Below are 26,107 nucleotides of genomic sequence, written 5' to 3' on the forward strand. Positions count from 1 at the left end.
AACAAGGAATTGAATTTCTCATCCTAAAAGTAACCCTATGCATTAAAGTAGCTGGAGGAACTGCGGTCGACATGTACAATGAGCTTGCACAGAAAACAAGAGACATATCAGTCTTTAATTAGAGAGGAACTGCTGTCTCAGAGCATGTGCATCAGCATTACATCACCTTAAACACAGAAACAAACATCTTAATGGTTCCAGTCTAAAATAAACAGTAGAGGTACTTTTAGATAACTTCTGTCACAAAATATCTATTTACCCGTAAGCAAGCTGCTTCAAACAATTAGGAAATAGACACAGATGTCACCTTGTGGGATGTGGATGTCCTGCTGTTGGGTGGATTGGGGAGAATACTGTAACAGGAAGGGAGTGGAGCTCATTACTACAGATCTTATGGCAGAGAAATTTAGGAAATATGTGACACCACTGCATCACTTGCATGCACTCTATCAACTGCCTCATTTCCTGCGAACTGCCAGCATTGGCTACAGGCCATATGACTTCATTGCAACTAAACACAATTCAGCACTCATCCTTCTCTGTTTTGTGGTACTTTTGCCTTGCGGCATGGGTAGTCCGTTTTGCACAATAAAATTACTTTCAGTATTGTATACAAACAGTTCTCTTTACAGTGAGACATTTTGAATGATTACGACATAGCCTTGCTTCAAATAATGTTTACACAATTTCACTGGCTTTGTGCTTCCTGGTGAGAGATGATTAGCAAGTCTGTATCAATATAAAACTACAGAAGGATACAGTTCCTTGGCCTTTCATGGGTAAGTACATCTTTGAATACTGATCAAATAAACGACTGATTAAAACTAGCTTGACCTTTCCTCAATAACCACAATGTGCTGAACTGCTCAAGCTAAGAATCGAGAGAAAAAGAAATCTGCAGCTTTGCTGCGAATGCCAAACTATTAACATTGATAACTGCACTGACTCAAGCTTATCTTTGAACGCCCTGTCAAACGGTCCATGAAATCTTTATCGCTATAAATTTTTATCATTCCTCAATCAAACTGGATAGATCTTTGGGGGGATTCTTCCTCGTCCCTCAAGGCGCTCGACTTCAGAGATCTAACCGAACGCCGTGACTTTGAGGTTGAATTTCAGCAGAATCTGGTTAAGGAGGCTATAAATCAGCGCAATGCAACTCGCAAGGTGACCAAGGGCTTTTACGTCAGAAGAGCCAGCCTTCTTTCCATTCAAATAGTCAAGATGTGACATGATTTGGAGACCTGTCCTGACATATTTCCAATGACGTGAAAACCGGTATTAATAAAAAGTTAATTCAACACACACACACACACACACAAAAAAAATATCTAGTTGACTTTCTCAGGGTGTATGCATCATTACGCAAAGCATCTGAAAAATACCCTCTCTCTAGTACTTTGAGGGCAGTGCTAAGTACATAAATTCCATAAACTGAAGGGCAAATAGGTTGACATATTGATTGAAAAGTTGGAAATTTTTGCGTACTGTCACCTGGGCTTTACCTCTATCGTCTCAGGATGCTCAGATTAACATCTGAGGAGATAAGAGATTTAAGGCAGGAACCTACCTACATCCATTTTTGGCTCTCAAGCCTAAAGCTACTTCAGTGCAAACCTTTTGATATTTTCTGGATGTTGCTCACAATTCAAGGACACTGGGAGAAACTCTGGAGCTTGTGATAAAGCAATAGTATTTTCAGACCCGCTATTTATAGACCACGGCTCCATACACAAGACACACATTTACTGAAAAACCCAAAATAAACAAGCCTGTGTGGGTCCGGCTGGTTATGATGTTTTACTAATGAGCGATGGCCATTGGTGCCCTGGGGAAATCAGGGCGCCTCTGAAGCACAATAAGCACATTTACTGTGAACTGCAGGGGGAATCCACGGGTGCTAAGAGGGGGAGAGAGGGCATAAAGTCTACAACACAATGACTCGTCTCCCGACGGTTCTCATTCCGCACAACAGGGCTCTGTGCTAACATTTTTTCCAAGGAGCACATGTGGCCCTGAGTTGAAAAATTTAGGAGCACACAAGTGCATCCCAATTAGTGGAAGTGCTCTGAAATTATTTTTCCAGTTGGCACACATCAATTTTCATGAGCAAATGTTCTCAAATTGGGAGCACTGTCAAGCCCTGCACAAGCTGTTCTCTCTCTCTGTCCCACGCATACCATTATCATGTCAGAGGCCCTGAGGTTTGTGTGCTGAGTCCGTACGTGATGAGAGAGGAGAGATGACGTAAGCTGTCAATCAGTGGCAGAGCGACTGCCTTGAGAAAGCTCCGCCCCCACCAAAATGAAACATAGAAGATGAGATGCAACACCATGGGGAAAAACCAGTCACCTCACCAAACCACTGTGCCATGCATATCCTAGTCTTTAGTCATTGATGCCTGTCCTCTCTTTGACAAAACAGTCTGTTTGCAATGCCACCATGTTTAATCTTTTAATTTGTTCCCAGGAAACTCAGAGTCAGAGACGAGCCATTCCAAAGACACTGAAATAAAATGAATGGCAGAGCACCAGGATTTGCTGCCTATGAGGGACAGTAGGGGGCAGCACTCTAGATCTGGGAGCATTCTTACCCTGTCAATCAGCAGACAGATAAAAGCCTTCAGTGAAATGGGACCCATTTCTAAGCTCAGATTATTTGTTTGAGGGCCATTCAATATTCAATCAACCAAGCAGATCACCACATATGACTCATCAACTCCTGGATAAATTCCCAGGGACAAGGAACAGCTCTCAGGCTTGCAAGCTTAAAATTGTGGAAATGAGGTTTGTGTTCTTTATTTCGGTTAAGCTTGTGAGAGCTCCCCTTTCACTTTCCTCGCTGGGTTTTCTGAGGTGAGAATGGGACATGTTAATTATGTCTGAAATTGCACAGCACACCGCTAAATCCATAAGGACAGTGCCTGACTCCTTTTACAAATACGTCCCCTCATTTGGCCCTGTGAATTATTCACTTGGAGACAGTATTTGTTTCAAGACAACACAAAAATGTATTATGGTGTGCATAATGTAAGGTCAGCCAAGAAAATACCCCGATCGTTGTGCAAGCAGCGTGGCGCAGATGGTAGCACCGTTGCCGCACAGCAAGAAGGTTCTTGGTTCGACTCCTGGCCAAGGAGTTTACATGTTCTGCCCGTGTCCACGTGGATTTCCTCCAGGGACGCTGGTTTCCTCCAATAGTCCAAAGACATGCAGGTTAGGTTAATTGGAGAGTCTAATTAGGTATAAGATTGGTGGCCTGTCCAGGCTGTGTTCCTGCCTCTCACTCAATGCATGCAGGGATACACTCCAGCACCCCCCGCAACCCCGACCAGGATAGGCAGGTATAGATAATGAACAGATTGATGGATGTTTTGCAACCTTCCAGAGAACAAAAATATTCCAGGGCCACATACAGTTACATCTATATGTAGAGTTTTTCTCAGCCACTGGCAAACTGAATAGCTGGATGCTCTGACCTAAAAACTATGTGAATCACATGACAACAAAGAAATAAACACTCGAGCAGATAAGTACATTCATTTTTTCGCCATGCTGTATTAAAACATTAAGGGAAGTAACTGTACATTCTAAACATCTATCAAGATAATGGATAAGGATAAAGTTGCAGTGCACAGATGCTCATATACAAGCAAGAGCACCTCGCAGTTCTTTGCGAAAAGTAAAGGGGAGTCCTTCTTGTAAGCTTGGTGTGTAATCCCCTCACACACTGGCAAAGCAAGTCATGCATTCTGGACATTATGACCCTTCATGGAGATAAGAAAGACTGAACGCTTTACTTTTTGTACTTGTGTGCTGCAAGGATAAAATTTAGGAATCAGACTTTCTCCCAATTAGGCACACCTTAGGCACAGTTTTATTTTTATTTCCAAGGCGCTCTTCTTTGTTAAGTAGCTAGAGGCAATCCCTAGGGGTTCGGAGACAGTAAAAAAAAATCCATCCATAGTGGGCTCGCCTGTTAAACTTGAGCACCAGTAACAGAAAAAGCCGGTGACTGCATTCGGGTTTGTGGTGTTGAATGCAAGTCTTTTGTTTGTTTGATGCTAATCCCCAGAGTATGACTGTGGCTTTCCCTTCGCTGTTACAGGAGATTTTTGTGTACGCCTCGTTTGTTTGTCATCAAATACCCCAACCATTAGAATCAGGTAGCGGCCAGGAGAGACTGGGTTTTTATGCAGATCTAAGTGCCTATAAAAGTCTTCATCTTGCCACTGTAGGATTGTGGGCATGAGTGTGTAAGGGGCCTCATAGATCAGCCTAGTCTGTAAACAAATTGCGCATTTTTAGCTGACAGTGAAACTTAACAGTGCAAGGAAGTTTGTTAGGAAGCCAGACACCAGCCAGTCTTGCCTAATTTACAGAAATGTTCAATGTGAGTTTATTAACAAAGACTCTCTGCCACTTCAGTTCTACTGTTCGGGTGCTTGCTGGGATAACATTGGAAATGTTTGATAAGGATATCTGAGCCCACAAACAGGCTGCAATCACTGAGATAAGCTATCAGGAAGGGAGGCTTCCGAAGTCATTATCTCACCTACAGTAGCACTTGGTTCAGGGACCTAGTCTCCACACTCACCAAAGTAGTACACATGCAGTATGTCCACTAAACCTGGTCATAAAATTTAATTTACCACATTTAATTCAGAATTTCATGCTCTCTTTCATACACTGGATAACATTTCACAGACTAATATTCACAATTGTGAATGAATTATAATCCGCTTCTTCATTGGTACTGCTTGCACAACCCAGTTATGTAACAGCAATAAAGCTTTATATCACAAATCTAAAACTCCAATACACTAATTTGTTTGTTTCTCTGAAGAGATAAGTCCTCACTTTTAAGCACTGCTGTACCTTGAAACTGACCCAATTTGAGGTGTCAGTTAAAAGGTAGCATATAGAATGCAAGATTGCATGTAGGTAGCATTTCCCAAAGGAACCTTATTGACATTCATCCAGGAAAGGTCCATTTGTATGTCATGTTGCTTAAACAAGACATTTCTCAAGATGAATAATGCCTGTGCTAAGCCACCTATTCATCCTCACCTGTCTCTCTGGTCATAGGTCTTAAAGGTAAAAATGAATCATGACAACCACTCTGCAATATCCAAAATACACAAATACTGAATTTTCAACAAAAAAAGCACATCTGAGCATAAGGAGAAATAAGCAGATTATGAAGTGTCCTTGGCTAAGGCCAAAATCAGATAATGTGCAACAAGGTGTTAGATACATACACCAGATGAAAGTTAGCTTCAAAGTACATAAAAAACAAAAAAACAAAAAAAACACACAGATACCCACTGAGAAAAGGCCAGTGCAATATTCAGGCCGAAGGTCTGAGAAATAAGATGAAATCTTTGTACATGAAAATACTTAAAGTCAATAGTCGCTAATCGTTTTAGTGTGCATCGCTCATACTAAGAGCCTGACTTGCTCATGATAGAGCTGATTCTTAGCATTCGAGAAGGCCAAACATATATAAAATACTGAGATAATCAGTATATATATTATTCAATTAGAATGTATACAAATCAGTAAATAATAAATGAACATTTAGGACATTTAGATGCTTTTAGTATTAAATTTATAGAACAGTCAGTTCTCAAATGAGTTCCCTCCATAGGTGTACTTCATTTTTATTTGTCTGCATAATATGTTTTCTGATGAATACTTTTCTTGAAGATGAAATACAGAGACAAGAGGTTCATGCTACAAAGAGATTAGCTGTTTTTTTTTTCTTTTTCAGTTTACCTTACTTTGAGCATTGATTTTTCCTAAGAATAAGAACTATAATAACAAGGCCGACTTTATAAAAGAGGATATCGGCAAAAATCCACGTTTGCTTACAGTAAGAGTGTTTCGCACAGGGTCCTTGAGAGAATAGTCCTGGTCTGTGGTCCTATAAAACATGATCCTCAACACAGAGAAAACAGACCAACTTTTTTATATTATTAGATGGGGATGCTGTATAGCGCACAAAAGCCATTCTCCACCACATTAACCATGGTCCTAATACATGTAAAACACCTCCACCTCTGTTCCCAATGATATTTGAAATTTAGAAGAGGCAATCAATAAGCGGAAGGACACTGCTCGTAAGACACAACATCAGCCACGACTATGTTCTAAAATTGGGTCAGATCAATAGCCATTTGGATGTTTGTCTTCATCAAAGCTCTTTAATCTAAAGTGTCGGAGTAAAGACAAATCCCTGCACAGGAAGAGGGGGTTATGGAACATGAGGTCATGGAGGACATCTACCATCAACCTTGTCCCTTGTCCTGTGGAAGCCATGGGGCAGGGAGTGATTGATGAATGTGTAACCAACCACAGTTTTAATTCCCAATCGGTCACACTCTCCCCACACAGCAAGCTGTCGTGTCATCATTACACACTGAACACAACACTGAGAAGGAGAGGGGGAGAATGAGAGAACATAAGTGAATGATGGAAATGCAGACCGTCATTGATGGAGGTGCAGAGACCTTGTTATTTTGTTTTTGACCTGCTCACGGCACAAGATCATCAGAGGTCCGTCAATCATGTGAGTCATGTGACGAGCACCCTGCGCCTAAATGATCCATGGGTCAAACTGATCATGAACCAATCAACACAAGTCTCTGTGAATCTTAAATGAGTAGACTGCAAATGAAAATGAAATTCAAATATTACCATTTTTAATGTACAGCTACACTGTATATAGCATAACAAGTGCTTATAGTGTGGCAACAATAAGTTGTATTTAGCTGAATTTGAGCTCAAGGCTGTACTATTTAATTTCAAGTTTCTTGGAAACTTTTTAGCTTCTGCTTTGTTGTTTTGTTTGTGTTTTTGGTGAAAATACGCGATAAGCTTAGACAGGACTATTACCGAAAAGAACACAGGAAAGTAACAAAGAAAAATCCTGAAAGGTGTCTTCAGAGAAATGTAGGACGAAAAGAATGATGACAGCGAAAGAGTCATGAAGAGCAAAGGCAAGGTTGTGGACCCCCACCCCAATCAGAGTTGGCTTGGACAGGAGAAGAGGGCAAGTTTGTTCGGCTACGATTTACGACGTGAACAGGGCAAGAAGATTTTTTCAGTTTTCCCATTCATTCCTGTGCTTGCCGGTAAATCATTTTTACAAGTGCATGTCCCACATGCTTCAGAGGTGTTGATCATTTAACACAGCGTGAGCCCCATTGCTTAAGCCCAGGCCCACAGCTCCACACTATTTTTCTTGAGTAATGCCTCTGTCAGTGCGGATGCATGCCCTGCAGTCTTTATGACCTGTCAGTGTGGTAGAATAGAGAGGTGGAGGTGGATGGGGAGATACGGCAGCCAAAACCAATTAATCTCTAATTACATGCACATAAAAGAGAAAAAACGATTAATGTCTCATTACTAATACATCAGAAAGAAAACATCGCTACGTACGGTGCCGTTACTAAAGATGGCAAACTTTGAATTTCTCAATTAATGCAGTGGCCTTCAGTAACACTGTATTTTTGGCTTCACCTTGTCATAATAAATACAGTGAACAGTGCACCACTAGGAAGGGAGACATCCATTGTAATTTTAAGCTGCTTAAAGATGATTAATCCAAACAAACTATTTAGCACTTTTAGTGCCCTAGTTTGCAGTCTGCCAGATTTTTCCAAAGGATTTCAGGGCCATTCAGCCTTCCTATGATACGATAAGCATGCTCATCTTTCTATTTAACCTAAGTGCCAAGATCAGACACACTACATCAGACAGGTCAGACTCTCTCCAAACAAAAATAAGCTGTTATTCACTCAGTTATCTTCCTCATGAGAGGAAAAAAAAACATCAAAAGGTTATATAATGATCTACAGAGATTTAGCATTTGCACCTGTCAAAGGTTAGGGATTTTTGTAATTCACTCCATCTCTCTCTCTCTCTCTCTCTCTCCCTCCCTCCCTCCCTCCCTCCCTCCCTCCCCCTCGATGCATGGTTTCATTACATTTCAATTTTGAGGATTTATCTGATTTGTATGTTTGCATATTCTGGTTGCTGTTGCTGTCTGATGAGCTTCAATGATTTAGGGGCCTATGGAAGCCTCGTTTGTTTTGTTTTGTAATTAAATTCCACATGAAGATTAGTTCAGATCGTATAATAAACTGCTGAACCCCACATCACAATCTTCCCCACTATAACAATAAAGAGTAATTATTTTATTGTTCTTCATTTACTTGCTATTATGAGCCACTGTATTCCCCAGAGGGGGTTTCCTCATTACACTGTGTCTCGGACTGAAGGACTCCGGTACAAATTAAATGAGTGGCTCCACCTCCTCTTGGAATGATCCACAGGTTGATCCCAACTACCTTCTCTGTTACAACTCATTACCAGATCTGACGTGATCATCTCTGTGACAGTTTACATATTGTAAAAATGACCTTAACTTCAGAAATGTACCGATGACTAATTTTGTTGTGTCAGGGAATGCATGAGAAATCTTCTACTAATTAAGGTATTGGGTTACTTAAGCCTTGGGAAATTGCTGGAATGAACCCAAGAACAGACTCTTGGAGCTGGCTCTATCCTGTCTTTTGCTGAGTCTGTAATGCAATATAAACAGAGTCTGACAGAGGCAGATGGTAAGACATGTTTACACATCCCTGTTTATTTCTCTAAGATCCGAGAGGAGTGTTGGTTGTAGACTGGCTTTCCTGGCTACATTTTTCTACTGTTGGATTTCATTTTAACCTTGCTTACCTACAGAGTAATCCCCTTAAATATACACTCAGAGAAAAATGTGTGCTTTGTTTACACAAAGAAATGCAGCCGATGGTGCCTGATGAATCAAGGAAAATGGATGTTTGAGCCACCACGGTACATCTGTCGCCTGTGCTCAGTCCATTCCAGACTCTGCTGAGTCATGTCAGATTTTATGACCACTGAAAGGAAAGTCCAAACTGGTCTGGATGACACCGTACTGTATATCTTGGTTGAGCAAGGGAGGAGGGTCAGAATGTGCATGCCCAGTCGGGATTGCCGGCCATTTCAGAAAGAAAGAAATGGTAGTCATAGCGTTAAAACAGAGAATATGATGTGACATGAATAAAGGCAACAAGACCCAAGCTACAGTATGTCTTGACACTACTAGGGAATCTCAACACAGTCTGCACAGGGCTCATGCCACCTGCAGATGGCTGTTTGGAGTCAATGCATAATATCTGAAGTAAGGTGCCAGCAGGTTTAATGCAGTGAATATATGGTCTTGCTTGTTCTCCTTCTGCAAAAGCCGGGAAGCTGAATTAATCCCCAATAAATCAGAGAGAAAGGAACCCAAAATTGGTCAATAAGTATGCATAACAAATTAACAACAACACTGAAAGTATGACACATCCGAAATTCACCGAGACCACACAATAACAAAGGTCAATGCTAAGTGTGACACACTGGTTTTGTTTTATTTAACTTGTTTATTTACCTGGAACGTCTTGCAGTAATTTAATAGTCTTGCTGGTTCGTGATCTGCATAAATTCCTGAAGATTATAAAATGGACATGCAGAGTGCCCACAAGATCATCACAGTAGAGATATGTGGAAAGATTATTTTTGTAATCAGATACATATCCCTTCCTCAACATTTTGTGCCATCTAAGGAGTACAAAATTACAACTTGAGTAAACTGGCAAAAATTTCTAAAATTAGTCGATTGTGGATATATTGTGGATTTTCAAGCACAGTCCTATGTATCACCGTGAATGTATGCAGAATCTGCCCTGAATAATCCCTATGCACTTAGTAACTGCTGGAATCAATACAACCTAAAAGAGCAACAAATGGGAATATTGATTTTGGGGAACCGTAGATACCATTTCCATCAGGGAAGAAGTCAGTCAGAACTGTAGGCATTATTCAGACAAAGGAGCTCACTGTCTAAGCAACACCATTTATCCAATGGGTATTACATTTTTGTTATCTTAAGACGTAAAAGCAGAATGTCAGAAGCAGCACATGCAAAAGATGTAACTGGCAGAAGTGGAACAGAAGGCTCAGAGGGTTTTCAAAAGCCAAATCTGAGGAGGCTGCACTTGTGTGATTGTTCGCATGCGTCACTGTCATTGTTTAACAGCTCCACTAATCTGATGCCATGATGGTGCGGACCTGAGCCAAGCACTGGCCCCGGGCCGCCCAGCCACAGGCAGTCTTCTCAGGACGACCGCGAGGAAAAGCTACAAAAACAACGTCCTCAGGACTTTGGGTTTTTCAAATGAACAAACATACCAGGCGTCAAGGCGTACTCCACTCGTGTATATTGCAGCATTATCAATATGGTGTGTTCTACATGTTCGTGTAAAAATTAAAAAATAAATCAAATACTTAATTTTAGCCTTATGGACTAAATTACCTGACTGTACCATGTTGAGTAGACTCATTGAGCACCAAAAGCCATTGAAGGATATTTATAGTGGATACAGACAGGAGTTTCCAATCGTGTTGAGCATCTGTTGGAACCTGACTGCTGTAAACACGTATACTAATGTATACCTTGCACTCACCCTGTTCCACAGGGCTGGTCCATTCCTACTTTCAGCAATCTGTCACTCAGGGACATCAGGTGCAGATAGCACTACATGAAGCCCAGGGTCCAAAAAGGTAATTCTGCCTATCACTCCTGCCCACCTGTGAGCTGTTACAGGTTATCTCTCACAGTTATTTCACACCTGTTTTTACACAGATTGTCCAATGTTGGGAGTTATTAGGACACAGAGAGTCACTCCTGATTGGACTTAGGGATTGCCATTGTAAGCTATGTATTGTGTGTGTGTGTGTCTGTCTGTCTGTGTGTTCATGTGGTGCAAGAGTAATCTTCTACTTTTGGTCATATATTATCCAGTGACCTTGCATATATACTTTCATTTTACAAATTTTTATCCTCAAGTCATGTGTTTGTAGCAACTTTGGGACTGCCCGTACTATTATACTTTTCTCCATCTTGCCATGCACATAAGATAAACCACAGATCTGTGCTTCCCTGAGCTACTGTGCCGTCTTGTCAATTTGAATGTCTTGAAATAGCATGTCTTTACATTACATTACATTACATTTCAGGCATTTGGCAGACGCTCTTATCCAGAGCGACGTACAACAAAGTGTATAACCATAACCAGGAACAAGTATGACGAAACCCCTAGAGAAAAGTACCGGTCCAAGTGCAGGGAACAACCGCATAGTTCAACTTGGACCCTGAAGGTTAAACTGATTAACACTAACACAACGAGAACGGCAACAACGCAATCTATGGAAAAAATACAAGCAGTAGTTAAGACAGTTAATGCACCTAAGTCACCTACGAAACAGCTGCCTAGTTGCTTACAGTAAGCTTACAGTCATTTACAGGGGGGTAGGGAGGGATGGGGAGAGGTGCAGCCTGAAGAGGTGAGTCTTCAGTCGTCGTTTGAAATGGGTCAGTGTCTCAGCTGTTCTGACCTCCACAGGGAGGTCATTCCACCATCGTGGGGCCAGAACAGACAGGAGACGTGTTCTTTAGCAGATGAACAGTGGAATTAGAATGTTAACCCACCAATATCTTTTATAGTCACTTTTGCTGACATAAGTACAGCAAGTCCTCTTTGATGAGTCATCTTTTCCCATGTCCAATGTTCCAGAAGTCCTGGGGAAAGTTTTTATAGTGGCTCCCACTCTCCTTTGTCCTCTGAGCAAGGAACTCAGCCTTCTATCTTTGGTGCTCAGAAGCTCAACTGAGTCAAACCTCTTTCACTAATGCACTAGCCTGCCATGACTACTAGGGGAGCTGACATTCTGCTTCTGACAGCAAAGCCTGGACTGGATAAAAGAAACACGCAGAAAAAGAGCTTTCACACCCAGGTTTCTCCCCTTCTCACAATGCCTTAAGAAACCTTCCTTTTATATAATCCTAATTAAATGCAATCTTCTTGAAGTTGCATAAGGAAGAGAGTTAACCTTTTTAAAGTTGTTCAATTGCCTTGAGCCATTGAAGGGAGTGAGATATCTGTTGTAACCATGGGCCAAATCCATTCATCTTTAATATGTGTTCCTTTTCAGAAAATCATCTCTGTGAGGATGGAGTTTCATTAAATATAATAGCCTTCCCAAAATGTGTCTGGCGATTATCCACTGAGAAACAAAATGCAGTGAGGTCTTGGGACCAGAATGTAATTGCAATCAATGCAAGAACCTCTAATTATGCTAATATCCCTTTTAGCCAAAACGCAAACAACATTTTTGCTAACTATGTCATCTGAAAAAACGGTGTTCACAATGTAGTGAACTGCAAAATTTTAAAACTGGTTCGGAAAACTGAGATTTTTATTTATGAACTTACTGAAAAGTTATTAGGGGTGGAGACATTGTTTACAACATTTGTGAATCATACTAAGCTAGTATTTCAGAGAACCAATGAGGAGTCTTCAAAAAGAAACAGAAACGATAAATGCTACATCTGTCTATTAAGCAAAACGATTTGGCTGGGACCATAAAAGCGAAGGATATGCTCATAAATTTTGCATTCATTTAGAAAAGTCAAGGGATACTGCATAGACATTTTAAAGGATACTGGCAGATCTTCAATCAGACTACATTATTTTAACAAACCCACAACAAAAAACAGTCTGGCCGTCAAATCTTGTTTTCTTCTTTGTGATTCTGAAATAAGTATGCTCAACTGGGAAAGAACAGTATGTTGACCAGTGTTTTCAATATCAGCATGAAGCTTGTTACCGCTAAAATTTCATCACCAAAGCAGGGAAATTTTTGAGCACAATACTGCACAACAAGATGGAGCCAAGTCCCAGAGCAGCAAAATCTCTATGGTCAGGCTACTCAATGCACTAATATGCATCTCAAAGGCAATTCAGCTAAAGCAATCCTATCGGATGTATATCCTCCACATGCCTTCTCTCCTTCACTTTCATTATGTTTTTGGTGCATGACACCAGCTAGAGCACTGACTAGTTGGAGCTTTTAGACTGATTGGGGGATGGGGGATGGGGTGTTTCTGCATGTGTGTAAAAGGTTCTCTGTGAAGGGAACACCGACTGATCCCCTGCAGAGACGTAATTCAGTTGATATTTGGGTATCTCACACAGAATCCATTAAACACCTGTCTGATACACGAACACCTCTCATAGAACTCATCACAAACCCAGCTGATACATGGGTATCTGACACAGAATCCATCCCACAACTTCCTGATACACTAACATCTCTCACAGAATTCATCCCATACCCAGCTGGCATCACACGCAGCATTCACACCACACCTATGTGATGCATCTTTCACAGATTCCGATGATTCTTCAGTTAAGCAAAACACTGACTGTGTGCATCAATGATAATCATGAAACAACATGCCAAACATTGGTATGAACAACACTGACACATCCCTTACCACTCTTACATTTTCAGGTGGATATGGTGGACAGTTTTCTATGTGATCTGTGCAGGATTCCAATCCAAATTCAGCCCAGAGTGATAATTTCACAGTCAGTTAAGGAAGCTTCCAAAGTGATTTTAATGGGCAGGCATTAAACAAGACAAATGTGTGCACTTTTCCAAGCTGGCAGTATGATTTACAGTGTGTGATTTTTTTTTTCTTTTAATTTGTTAAAGTACCTTGTGATGTAAGCAGTCTCCAACTGCCAACTCCAACAGTACATGCAGCTGTAGACAGACACACAATGATATAGACACCATGGCCACACACACAGGCCCAGACAAACTCTCCTCACCCCAAAACTACACACATGTTGAATATACAGATATTCAACAACCTTCCCATAAATACACATGAACCCACAGACAAAGTCACGATAAGACACATATACTGGATACAGATGAGCCTAGCTAGACAGAAAGGCACAAATTTGTACTGACAGCTTCATGAAGGTAAAGCCATATATAAACAGAGGCAGTACCTCATATATGTAAGTGTGTATTGTGTGTTTTCACAGGGATTACTGATTATATTTGATGGCTGTCATTTCAGCCAATCTCCTGACAGTCACATCACCATGGGGCTCGAGAGATGAGCGCATTGTTTGACGTGGAGGCACCTGCTCAATGCGGAGGAGACCGGAATTACATTACACAACGCACATATTTCATGGCTGAGTGTCCAGTGCAAAAATGCATCTATCCACAGCATTTTTACACATTGTAACCTCTGACCAGGTGTAAGAGATGTGCATGACAGACCAGAAGGGACAGTACTGGATTCACTGACCTGTCCAGAGCACTCTGACAACTCAGAAAAAGGGATGCGACCACGTCCCATTTTTAGGTTTAAGTACAAATCTGCTGGCTGCTCAGCAGCACACAGTAAAAATCTCAGTGTTAAATCAACTCTTACAGAGTACATATGAGTCCTTATTGGACTCATATGTACTCTGTTACAGTTGAATTAACCCTGAAAATTTACTGCGTACAGAGCCTTGCTCATGCACTGCTGGCCAGGGAGGTCCGTCTCTTAATCAAAGTGCATCACATGTCAGGATCAAACTCCTGACTGAAAATGGAGCTTGGATTTGCTGGGAATGCTAAGACGACAAAGGTAGTCAACATATCCCTCGTCACTCAGTTGTGATGATAAAATGACAGGAGAGAAGTGAAAATGGTGGTGTGAGTGAATACGAATGTTCTAATCCAGTGGTAATCAACCATGTTCTTGAAGATCTACTATCCTGTAGGTTTTCATTTCAACCCTAATTTGGCGCACCTGACTCTACTGATTAGCAGCTCAATAACATCTCTAGTTGTAGAATGAGGTGTGTTTTGTTAGGTAGGGAGTTGAAGCCCACAGGATGGAGATCTCCAGTAATAAGGTTGGTTGCCACTGGTCCAATCTGCTCTTTAAAAGAAGGGGAGAGAATCCCAAAAACTAAATTCCATGAGCCGGTTTCTCACTCACTGCCTCATTCTCCCTCTCTCACTCTTTCACTACATCACAGATAGCTCTGTATTCGTTTTTAATTAAACTCCTTTTTAAATCCACAATAGGGCTGCCTATTTCATGGGAAAAGATAAAAGCAAAGCTTCTCAGATTTCAGTACAGGTATGCTCTCATTGAGAGCAGAGAGCTTCCGCTGCTAAAGAAGATTCCCACAGCTGGCTGCACTGCTATAAAAATACAGCTGCTCCTGCTCTGAAGATTTACACTGGGAATACTAAGTGGAATCCCTTGGCCCTGGAAGTATGTAAAACCTAGCTCACCCAGGGAACACGCACCAAGGGTTCACACTGCCAAAACTGCTTTTAAGTTTGATCTTTTCTAAGGTAAGGTGGCTGAAAATTAGGAGAATAAAATCTAGTGAAAGCAGCAACCATTACAACAACCAGCAATTTGTTATGATGAAGAGGAAGGTAGCATCTTATTAAAATGTTGTACATGCTTACTTGCTAAAGTAATAAAATAAAATGTTCCAAACCAGTATAGCATTGATTACAGAAACGTCTACAAACTGGTTTATTATGACTAAATTGAACATATTTTGAGGATAAGCATGAACTCTCTCATCAGGGATATGTTATATATTCACACAACTGAAAAGTAGTATCAGTCTTCACATCTGCCGGGGGGAACTACTGATAGATGGCATGACTATGGCATACCGGATTTATTCATTCTGCGTTACTGTAATTTAAACATCCCAGTCATCAGTTCGAACAAAATAAAAATAAATAAAATAATGCCCGTTGTTAAACTGACAGAGATGTTTACAAAACAACGAAAAACTTGATAAATATCACAGAAATTGTATGAATATGAAAAAACGTCACTAAATGATATGCAAATGTGAAACCACCGCAGGACCAATTGCGCCCCAAAGAAAACTATCACTTACTCCACTGCCTTAATGTCCGTCTTAGTTACTCATCAGCCATGCGGTTTCGTATTTCATTTAAACAGGCGCCGCATCAATAAGGAAACTTAAAACCACGATGTTATTAGTGAGATACGAAAGACCGAGAACGCCACAGTGAAGCATTTTAGCTATAGCTGAACAATGGAACATTCGTAACAACAGAGTGACTCACAGTCCTGGGCAAACAGCAGAGCTAGGCTACTAATTATTCTGCGTACCCGCACTTCACCGGCAGTACACAGTATGTCCCAGTCATGAATTTACTTCAAGTAATTTAAAAATAAGTTTCAAAAACTCGCATGAACAACGGCAATGATAGCCTGATATTTCCATGAAACAATAAAATAGTTTGGGGGCTACTGCCACGGAAAATATATGGGTCCACAATTTTTTCTCTGACGTTTACCTCATCCAATGAAACGTCTTAATAATATAATACATTAAAATGTTACAATGTTTTAACCTTGGAATTGTAGACAAACGAAATCTTATTTTAGTGTGAAAATGTTTTAAGCAACAAACACTGTTCAAAAGCATTTTAAACAAGTACTTCAACTTTTCCAATATAGCGTAATGATGAAACATGCTCAGATACTTTACATGTGCACCATTTGTTTTCGAGAGACGATGCCAAAAGAGAATTGCAGGTGCGCATCATAACCAAAGTTTATCACTGGTAACTTCCAAAGCGTTAAATTGACACAAAGCGTAAAGATACAATTTCTTGCACTTACTTGCGTTTTCAGTGGTTCTCCTTGTTCAATAATGCTGATAAAAGGGATTTCCAAAAAAGAAGCCATAAATTCCACTTGTACAAGCTCTTCCTGGGTCTGGGGGAAGGCTAGCACGGCGGAGACCCCCTGCACAACGATAGCCTGGCAGACGCACCTGAAGAGGGACTCCGGGTCTCCGTTGAGGGGCTCGCGCGGCACCATTTCCAAGCTTAGGTTGTATGGAAGGAAGTTGTCCCCAGTTTGAGCGAGACTGGCGAGGGCGCGGTTCAGGGCAGCCTGCACCCTGGCTGGCTGGCGAGTAGGCAGCAGGGCACCCAGGCGCACGGTATGTCCTATCTGCGCCAGGATGTGGCAAGGCTGGGGATGTAGGTGACAAGGGTCGATGAAGGAATGGAGAACGACTTGGAACCCGAAGTAAAAGTATGCCAAGAATCTTGAGAAGATTAAATGCATCCTGCTTCGCTCTCAATCGGAATGAGGAATTGTCAGAAGATAGCATTGCTTGCCTTATTTCGTTGCCCCTTTTCCTTGTTTTTGTTCTTAATTCCGTTTTGTTGACGATGATATGAGTGGTGATCTATAGATGGGAGTTATAGTGCGAATGTGAGGATACAGAGGAGAAGGGGAGGGGGTGCACGGTGGAAAGGCGGAGATGCCGTTCCGCTGTCATTCGGCGTTAACACCGGCGAAGCTGTTGTGAGGCAGATATTGACAAGTGAATGGTTTGTAGACCACGATCATTAATAGTCAAATTTCAATACTAAATAGGTTGTATATTTTCGATATATTTTATAGTGTTTTGGGGTAGATCAAATTAAATGTTGATAAAACAAAGGTACCGTAATGCGAAACTTTATTTACTTATTTATTTCGGCGTATATTTTCTCCCGGGGTTGGGGAGGGTTTTTTTTTTTTTTTTCTTCCCCAGAAATAAATTCTAGTTTCCTAGGGAGATTACTTGACCCAAATAAACACAGTCAAAATAATATAATTTGTACAGAATTGCCTCATCATAGAAGTTCAACAAATACAGAGTAAGCCCTCGTATTTCGTTGTCATAAACGTCGAATTATAATAAACGGTGACTATGGCGTGGGTAGCATTACAATATTTCAAACGATGTAGTGAGTGCGTTGATCACACATCAGTACTGCGGCGCTGGCATAAGTTGGCACGGTTAGGGAAACATGGGTAAAATACGAGCAGTCTCGTTGGGAAAATCTACAGTATGTATTAAGGGAATCCACTGACTCAACCAGAAGCACACTGTAGGCTACCAGCATCGTTTTACTAAAGCCAAAAATGATCTACTAAACCAAACATTTGATCTTGGAATGTCAATTATTAAATTCAGACTTTATATGAATCAAGGTACCTTTATGTTCAAGGCGATTTCAACAATCTTACAGAAAGCTAAATCACATTTGATCATTGCGAAGAAGAAACACCAATTATGTTATACCTGTTTGCGTTCATGAATGACTAAGGTTTTTAGTCATTCATGAACGCAATTTAGGATTAGTGCTGAGGCGGATCAGGATTTCAGTTCAGGTAAAGGGTCAGGAATGGGTTAATTAACATTACTGACCGTGTAACAGGGCATTCATACATTTGCATGATACGCCCTGCTATTTCGTGTAACTGTGTGATATATTTTTTACTTCAAGGACTGACAGAAACACCAATGAATACAGCATGGCACGCTGGAACATTTGAATCATTGAAATTTACATAAATGTAAAACACGGAGTGTAGACCTTTCATTTAAATTAATTTACTGAAGGATTTCTGCGCACTACTATTTTTAAATTAAGAACTAAAAGAATGTAAGATCAATTTAGAGTGTTTATGCTCTTTTGAATTAAATGCCAGGAGTTAACTAGGCTACTTGTTACTGTCTTACACTGACTGGCAGTTTCTCTCGAATTATTAAATCTGTACCGTTTTAGAGTTAATACATAAAAAACAATATTTCACTGGTGAAGGCAGTGTACTTAAACATTTGTATTTTTAGCTTACCAAAAAAAAAAGGGAGACACTGAGTGTGGACCTTTTGTGGATCACAAAAACATGATAATGCATTTTAAAGAAGAGAATTCATAGTTTAATTAAAATTTTGCATATCAAATCACAAGATGCAATTACAATTTCAGTAGTGGTTGCAAACAAACGGCATGGCAGTATAGTTCTCTGAGATTCTATACATTTCTGCACTTGAAAACAGATAAGAGACCTCCAAGGAAAGCCAAATTTCTACAGGAGGCAATGTTTGTATGCCAGTAGGTGGCATTCTTTCCTCTTGATCAACTAAACCCAACAACCAATACATTGATGGGGATATTGGGCTGCTGGAGGTGCCATCTATCAGTCGAACATTAAAAAAATTCGGAAATGCAGTCATTAAGCATTACATGGAACTAGGATGTCCTGAACAAAATGTGAACCCAGAATTCTTGAACATGTGGCCCCATCATCATTTAGCAGGTGGTTATATTGTTACCCCTGCGGGAGTGATAGTGCTCAATTAAATAATGAGTAAACATTATACTACACCCGGACTAGTTAACTATCACCACTCTGCGGGGCACTACTCTATCCCTCTACTTTGTTCCTATAGCACTTTCATGTTACACATGTACCTCCTGTGTCACTTTCATGTTACATATACCTCCTTCCAGCACCCACACTGTACTTTGTATTGTACTTGATGTTGTAGCTTGTCATGCCTCCTAGGTTGACTGAGCATAGGTTAGGTCAGAGAGTAATGTTTACTGTGTGAACTGGACTTCATGTGTTCATGGCTATGAATAACTGTTACAAAATGAGTATTGTATCTTATCGGACCTGTTCCAATGACCTTCAGTATGCACTTATTGTACATCACTTTGGATAAAAGCATCTGCCAAATAAATGTAATGCAATGTAATGTAAACACAGTTATTCAAACAGGTTTGCAATGGTCACACTCACCACATCCATTCAAGATTTCTACATCTGGAATATTCGCTAATAAACTCTTTGTTTAAATTAAAGCTATATCACAAATGTTTGTCTACCACACTGACTATATGGTATCACAAATATTTTTTGATGATGAATTGCTAATCTGAATCTCCTAAGTATTTGTAGTTTGTTTTAAAGCCTGCACAGGCAAACACATTAATTCATTTCTGTACTATTTAATTAATTACAAAATGTACAGTGTTGCATCAAATTAAACCTTACATAAATAACCAAATGCAGCATCGTTCTGCTCAGTAATACTATTTAAACTTGAATTCTGTCTGAACAGACTTTGAATGGGATAAGAGAGCACCAGCAATTTACATTCTATAGACTATTAACATTACAGAACTCAGTTGGCCTAGTTACATAAGTAGCATGCACCAAGTAATAGTGTTAACATCTTGTAGCTTTTTTTTTTAACCTCTGCTCAGCATTTAACAATGCCTCCTGTAAAGGGATAGACCAAATTCTCCAAATGGTTTCGTAAATATAAACATAATGTAAGCAAAAGTGCTCATTAATAAGCTGATAAAATTGAGCATTTTACATGTCTAATATGACACTTGCCCAAACTTGGGGGCTACAGAGCTGACACATATTCAGGCTTTTGATTGCAGATTACTGTTTGAATCTGCTAACGTTCTGAACACTTTATCTACATGAGTGGCGTACTAATTTGGTTTTAATTGGAACATTGTGTTGGGGAATGTGCTCAAAGGCTTAAGATGTACGGAATGTGTGAATTCTTTCCCTCACACTCCTCCAAGTAAAAAGGAAATACTGCATGTTCTACCCTCACAGAGCCTGTATTACACAGCTGGAGATCCAAGTCTTGGTAAGATGGGCATTTGTGGAGCTCAGATAATAGTCTGTAGACAGTGTCCCTTGATATTGCCTTGTATGTGAAACTTTCTCTTCCATGTCAAATCTAAAAGGTGACAAAGTGTGAAATGCAGTTTTTGATAACAAATTAAATGCATTTCAGGTTTACGTGGCTATAATTAAAGGGGAATGGAAGGAATTCTTGAACTGAACTCCAATGATATTTGGTGCCATCACAATTTCAAACAAAAGATGATCGGTTCAGACTTTGGGTCGGTTTGGTTGAGTTTATCACTTGCACAGACATCAAGATGATTTTTATTGGTTTATTTATTTATTTATTTCAAAGAATGAGACGCACATAAAGTTTTTTTGTATATCAGTAGATTGACTCACTGATTGCAAAAACATTTTTGAAGCACCTCAGAGAGCCAGCTCTAGTTTCATGGTGTTCAAACCGTCATTTTAAAGACTCACAACTTCCATTCAATTGTGCATTTGGTGACCAAGGCCAAGCATGTTGTCAGTACGCTTCATTTTAAAAGCAGAATGACAAACCCATTGTGAAACTAAAACGAAGTAGTGAATCATTGGCAGAATTCTCCAAAAAACATTTGTTGTAAATGATGCCATAGGCAATAATGGCTAAGATGACAGAGATCAGCTGAACATTGAAAACTATGAGATGCTATCAAGCGAGCAATGAAAGTGTTTTGGGGATGTTGACCTTGTCTTTTCTTCCAGGCAAGGCTAAGACAAGGCAAGGCAGCGATCTCAGAAAATAACACTTCATTCAATTTTCAGGACATTAAATGTTGGATCTTTATAATAAGATTAGTGCTTCATATAAAGTTTCCTTTACACGCTCAGAAACAAACACGCATTTATTTGTCCTTGTACTTGAACTGCATACTAGTACCATGTTTTGGTCCACTGCCATCTTTACTCATTCACAGACCGAGAGCGGCCGTTTGAACCCACAGACCCGTAGAAGACAAAACTTCATCCCACTGCACAAACATAGCTAATTCCCCAAAGTGGCACTGCACAATCACGCAGCCATTAAATCTTGTTTGCTCAATCACTCCTACTTCAACGGAATGCATAATGTGCTTCGGTATCAACACCCACCCAGAGATACTGAGACGGGAACAGACAACTCAAATCCATTAGAGTTACAGCTCTCCCCTCTGTCAGTAGTGCAGATTTCACTTCAGAGGAACCCTGACAGCAAATTTTCTTGAAGAGTGTATTGATCAGCAGACGGCATTAAGCACCTTGATGTTTTCCTGCTTAACGCGTCTCAGGCATTGCACTTTTTAGAGACGCAAAAACTGTTTGCACTGCAGCTCCTGTAAAAGTACTAAATTCTTTCATAACTGCTAGTCTTTTTTGAGGTTTAAATACGACAAGAAGACCAAAAAAAAAATGCTCGGAGTCCCCCCAGTGGTTTTAATGGTTGCTAGTGTGTACAGACTTCCCACAGGTTTACTGAATGTAAGCAGGTCTTCAGACAACCAATGCGTGAATCACATACCAATTAAAACAGAAATTACCTCCAAGGAATTACCATGACCGTTTCCTCTTAGCACAAGCGTGCACTTGTGTAGATAATTCTCCTGCTGTCCTTTTTCATTATTTCCACTTCCAATTGTTACCTGAATGTGCTTTAGGAAACAGGGGCGCAGCCCACCTCCTCTAGGAGAATGTCATGTTGAACGAATAAGGTAAAGAGGAATTTGAAAAGATTAGATGCAGTCTTCAGCGCTCAAGCTTGCTCTTTGCAAAAGCCAGCCATATTTCCCTCCGATCACAAACCCATGCTCAAACGCACACTAAAAACTGCCTGGGCCCCTGGAGCCACTGGAGAGGGGATGATGGGATCTTTTGCATTTCTGTTTCCCCGGGCACCTGAAGGTCGGTGAATACCTTAAAAATACAGTAAGGACACCACTCTGAATTGTTTCCCCATTTTCAGGCCAGCTGACACATTACAATAAGACCATCACTGGTTTTAAATAAGCAAACCGGTGCTAGAAGATTTTAAATGTCAGGGAGCCATTTTAACATTCCTGGTACATCCACAGCACCGCGTGTGCGTGAAATGTAACAGGGACAGGACACATGTTTTACATTCTCTTTAAGCCAGGTAGATCACTACGCGGGGGCAAAAATGACTTTCATGAATATATAGGCACAAACAGCACACATGCAGATACATTCATGCAAACATCCAATTAAAAAGGCGTTTCAAGTACAAGTAGGATATTATAAGGCAGAAATTCCACAGTTATTTTAGATTCATACAGTGCATGTTAAAAAAATGTCCTAAGCTTAATTCAGTCTTTAAAATTTAATAGTATTACAGAGGTCTTCAACTGAGCAAGTCTACCATACCCAAGTAAAGTCCATTAGTGTTCTATTATGGATAGCTACTGAACATGCATACTCAAATAAGATGTAACTACTGATAAAACACTGTCAAATGGTCGAAGTTGTGTTCACTCAGTCCTCTTATACCGTTATCATCAAAGGAAAATGCAGTTATTCCTCAAATATTACTGCAAAGATCACTTTTACCTTTCTTTTGGTTCATTAATGCTAGAACAAGGAAATCTCCAATTGATTCCCGCTTCCTCCCAGAGGTGGGGGGCGTGTGATTTCATTTTTTCTGTCTGAAAACATCATTCTTCGGTTCTCAACATCTGTTGGCAGCTCGTATTTCTAATTAACCGTCTGTCAGATGATTCCATCACCTTGGGTATTTAAGAAGCCAGGCAACTTGGAAACAAAGGCATGCATATTCCATGGCGTGCAAGATGGACTGTTGAGCTACATTACATTATATTACATTTATTTGGCAGACGCTTTTATCCAAAGCAACATACAATAAGTGCATACCGAAGGTCGTTTGATGTGCTCTCAACATCAAACAAGAGCAGAATGATTTTTTCAACACTGCAAATCATAAGCTATTTTACCCATCAATAAAGCGGTTGGATAATACAATGGAGTCCTCCAAATCTGGGTGTTGGCAGTGACAAATTAATCTAAATAGGACGAACCTCAGATGACACCATGGATGCCAAACACTGGCTGGGATTCAACAAACATTTGTCCTCAACTTTGACTAAAAGCAAGAATATATTTTTTTCCCTCTCTCTTTACATAGAACAGAAATCACTATAACTAACTTGCCAAACTGAGTTTGTGACAAAAAGGGTTAAGAAGCTAATGTTTACTTGCTGGTCACAATTAAGGGCAAATGTTGATTTAGTGAAGACCATGGTCTGTATACAGGATCACACATAATCTACTCTCCAGGAATACCAAACCCTGCAAGTACCACCAAGCTCAGTGTATGTGCACACAATAAGTACTTTACTGAGTCTTTAGCAACTGGACCCTCATTGCCAGGAACGTAGCCGTCCGGTAGTGAGGTTTCATATAGCCTCCACATGAATCCACCTGTGAGGGCACTCATTATATATCCCACTGCAGTACATGAATCACCACAACTACTGATTCAATGGTTACTAATGGAACAACTGCAATTTAATACACTGAGTGGTACTCAGGGCTATTATTTATACATTTCATTACAGCAGTATTCAAAATATGTTTATGTTTTAATCGCTTCCAGTTATAAAATATGATTAATGGACTCGTAATTTGCAGTTTTTTTACTTTTAGCTGAGCAAAGAAGTACTGAATCAAAAATCCTTGACACACAACATATTCTGAAAAGTGTTTCTCTTATTACTGAATAACAGTAAAACAATAATTGCTTCATGACATATTTTAGTAATGCATTTTAGACATTGTAAATTTGCCCTGAAAACATCTGACAAATATTTAATAATTGCCCTCTCTACAAGGTGCTAGCTGTACTGTATGCTGTACTTAATATTTTACATGAAACTTCAACTTTTTTGACTCTCAAAATATTTTGAAATATATTAAGCCTTTGCCATGTAAGAACGAAATGATGAATAATGGAAGGCTGTTTTCAGCATTAGTGCACTTCTGGTAAAATAAAACATGGGAGCTCTCCATGCAGTTATGTTCCCCACAGGATTATGGCCTCAAATCTCTATGGCAGTTCTGAATGTGGCCAATAGTAGAAGGATGCTATGCATAGTTACCCAGTGGTGCCACCTTGAAGGGGGGGGGGGGAGCTTTGGTCAGTATCACATAGTACAATATCAATAGTCATACAGGTGGATGTGGAGTTCGAGCAAGTAAACCCAAATGCTTATTTCAATGTCAGAATTCTCAGGTCTAATCCATTCAGTTTAACTGCGATAATTTATTAGACATTCATTTAATTCACAATGAATTGATTACCTTGATACATTTTCAACTACAGCAGCTATGAAAACACTTTTGGTGTTTTGATTTCACCTGTAATAAAAGTTACAAAACCAGGTTTCTGGAAATGCAGGGTCCTAATGATAGAAAGTGAAATCATGCGCCGTAGACCCTTTCTACCATTAAGTTACCTTGACCTCTAGTGGTAAAACATCATTACTACACCATTTGATGAGGATAGATGGACAGACAGACTTCCCAAGACACATTCAATACCCTAGGTGAGAATAAAGCGGCCTAATTTGCTAGCTGTGCACGTTGCACCTGGAGATAGTCTAGCATTCCCTAGTATTCTATATAACCCTGTGTCCACTCATAGCGCTTGATCTCTGAGGAGCCAGAGTGAATGGGCCACATACCTCTTCCTCTGCGTTAGGCATTTCTATCTTTAAGCTTTGCTCTTGGCCTCATGCCTTCGAGACAGGAGGGGACGTGGTTTTGTGATTCTTTTCCCACACTTTTCTCCTGGATTGCAATGCCCAGTCCTATTCAGCAGCTGCACTCATTGTTGGAAACCATGCCTTCAAATCAGGAGGCCACAAGTTGAGCGAGTACGGACATGAGTCAGAGGAAGACACTTCATGTACAGCTTGAGCAAACCAACTGTGGGTGCCCAACTGACCTTCAGTGGTTGCTGGTGAGTGAAGACAATAATCCCAGCTGACTGCAACCCTCCACACTTAGACAAGGGCAGGCTACACCAAATATTGCACCTCCCAGTAGAGTTGCCAGCCACAGTCAGCACTGGCAGAGTCGATACCAGCCGTGGGGCTCTTCAACCTACCGTAACAGTGCATTAACAGGGTGAGCCACCAGCAGCTCCCACATTTTAGAAGAGATTTGCAATGACCAGTCATTACTGTTATTAGCAGGGTCAAAGCTGGCCAGGAACAACACTGGGATCTTCAGAGGGTGTGCTTAAGCCCTTGGCTGTGGTTCCCAGGCCTGTGGTCCCTGATGGAAAAGAAGCCATTGAGAACCACTGGGAGTTAAAGTGAAGGTAAAGATAAAGCTTCTGCAAATGTATGAGTTACGGGATACGTGGAGGCATTCCAAAGTCGGCACCCAGGCACAGACGAATAAAAAATATTATGCATTCCTTATACACTTCTGGCTAGTGTGGGAATAAATTCAACGATGCCTCAAAATGCACAAATACAGTGTGTGTACAAGGAATACTACACAGGGTTCACCAAGTTCACTGCAGAACTTATCATGGTAATGATATACAAGAAATGAAGGCAGCACATTTACAGAAGTCACACATTGTGAAATTCCAGTTCAGCAAAAA

At 40.4% G+C, this 26,107-nt stretch overlaps 1 protein-coding gene across 1 annotated transcript in view; it reads right to left on the bottom strand.

Annotated features, from left to right (window-relative positions):
* The window catches only part of grin3bb (glutamate receptor, ionotropic, N-methyl-D-aspartate 3Bb), a 53,305-nt gene extending 36,086 nt beyond the window's left edge, over positions 1 to 17,219 (bottom strand). Inside the window, exon 1 of the mRNA XM_064331416.1 lies at positions 16,618 to 17,219. Within this exon, the coding sequence (XP_064187486.1) occupies positions 16,618 to 17,070 (453 nt within the window). The 5' untranslated portion in view covers positions 17,071 to 17,219. The remainder of the gene's footprint in view (positions 1 to 16,617) is intronic.
* Positions 17,220 to 26,107: the final 8,888 nt, after the last annotated feature.

This window comes from Anguilla rostrata, chromosome 4, assembly GCF_018555375.3.
Source record: "Anguilla rostrata isolate EN2019 chromosome 4, ASM1855537v3, whole genome shotgun sequence".
Classification (NCBI taxonomy): domain Eukaryota; kingdom Metazoa; phylum Chordata; class Actinopteri; order Anguilliformes; family Anguillidae; genus Anguilla; species Anguilla rostrata.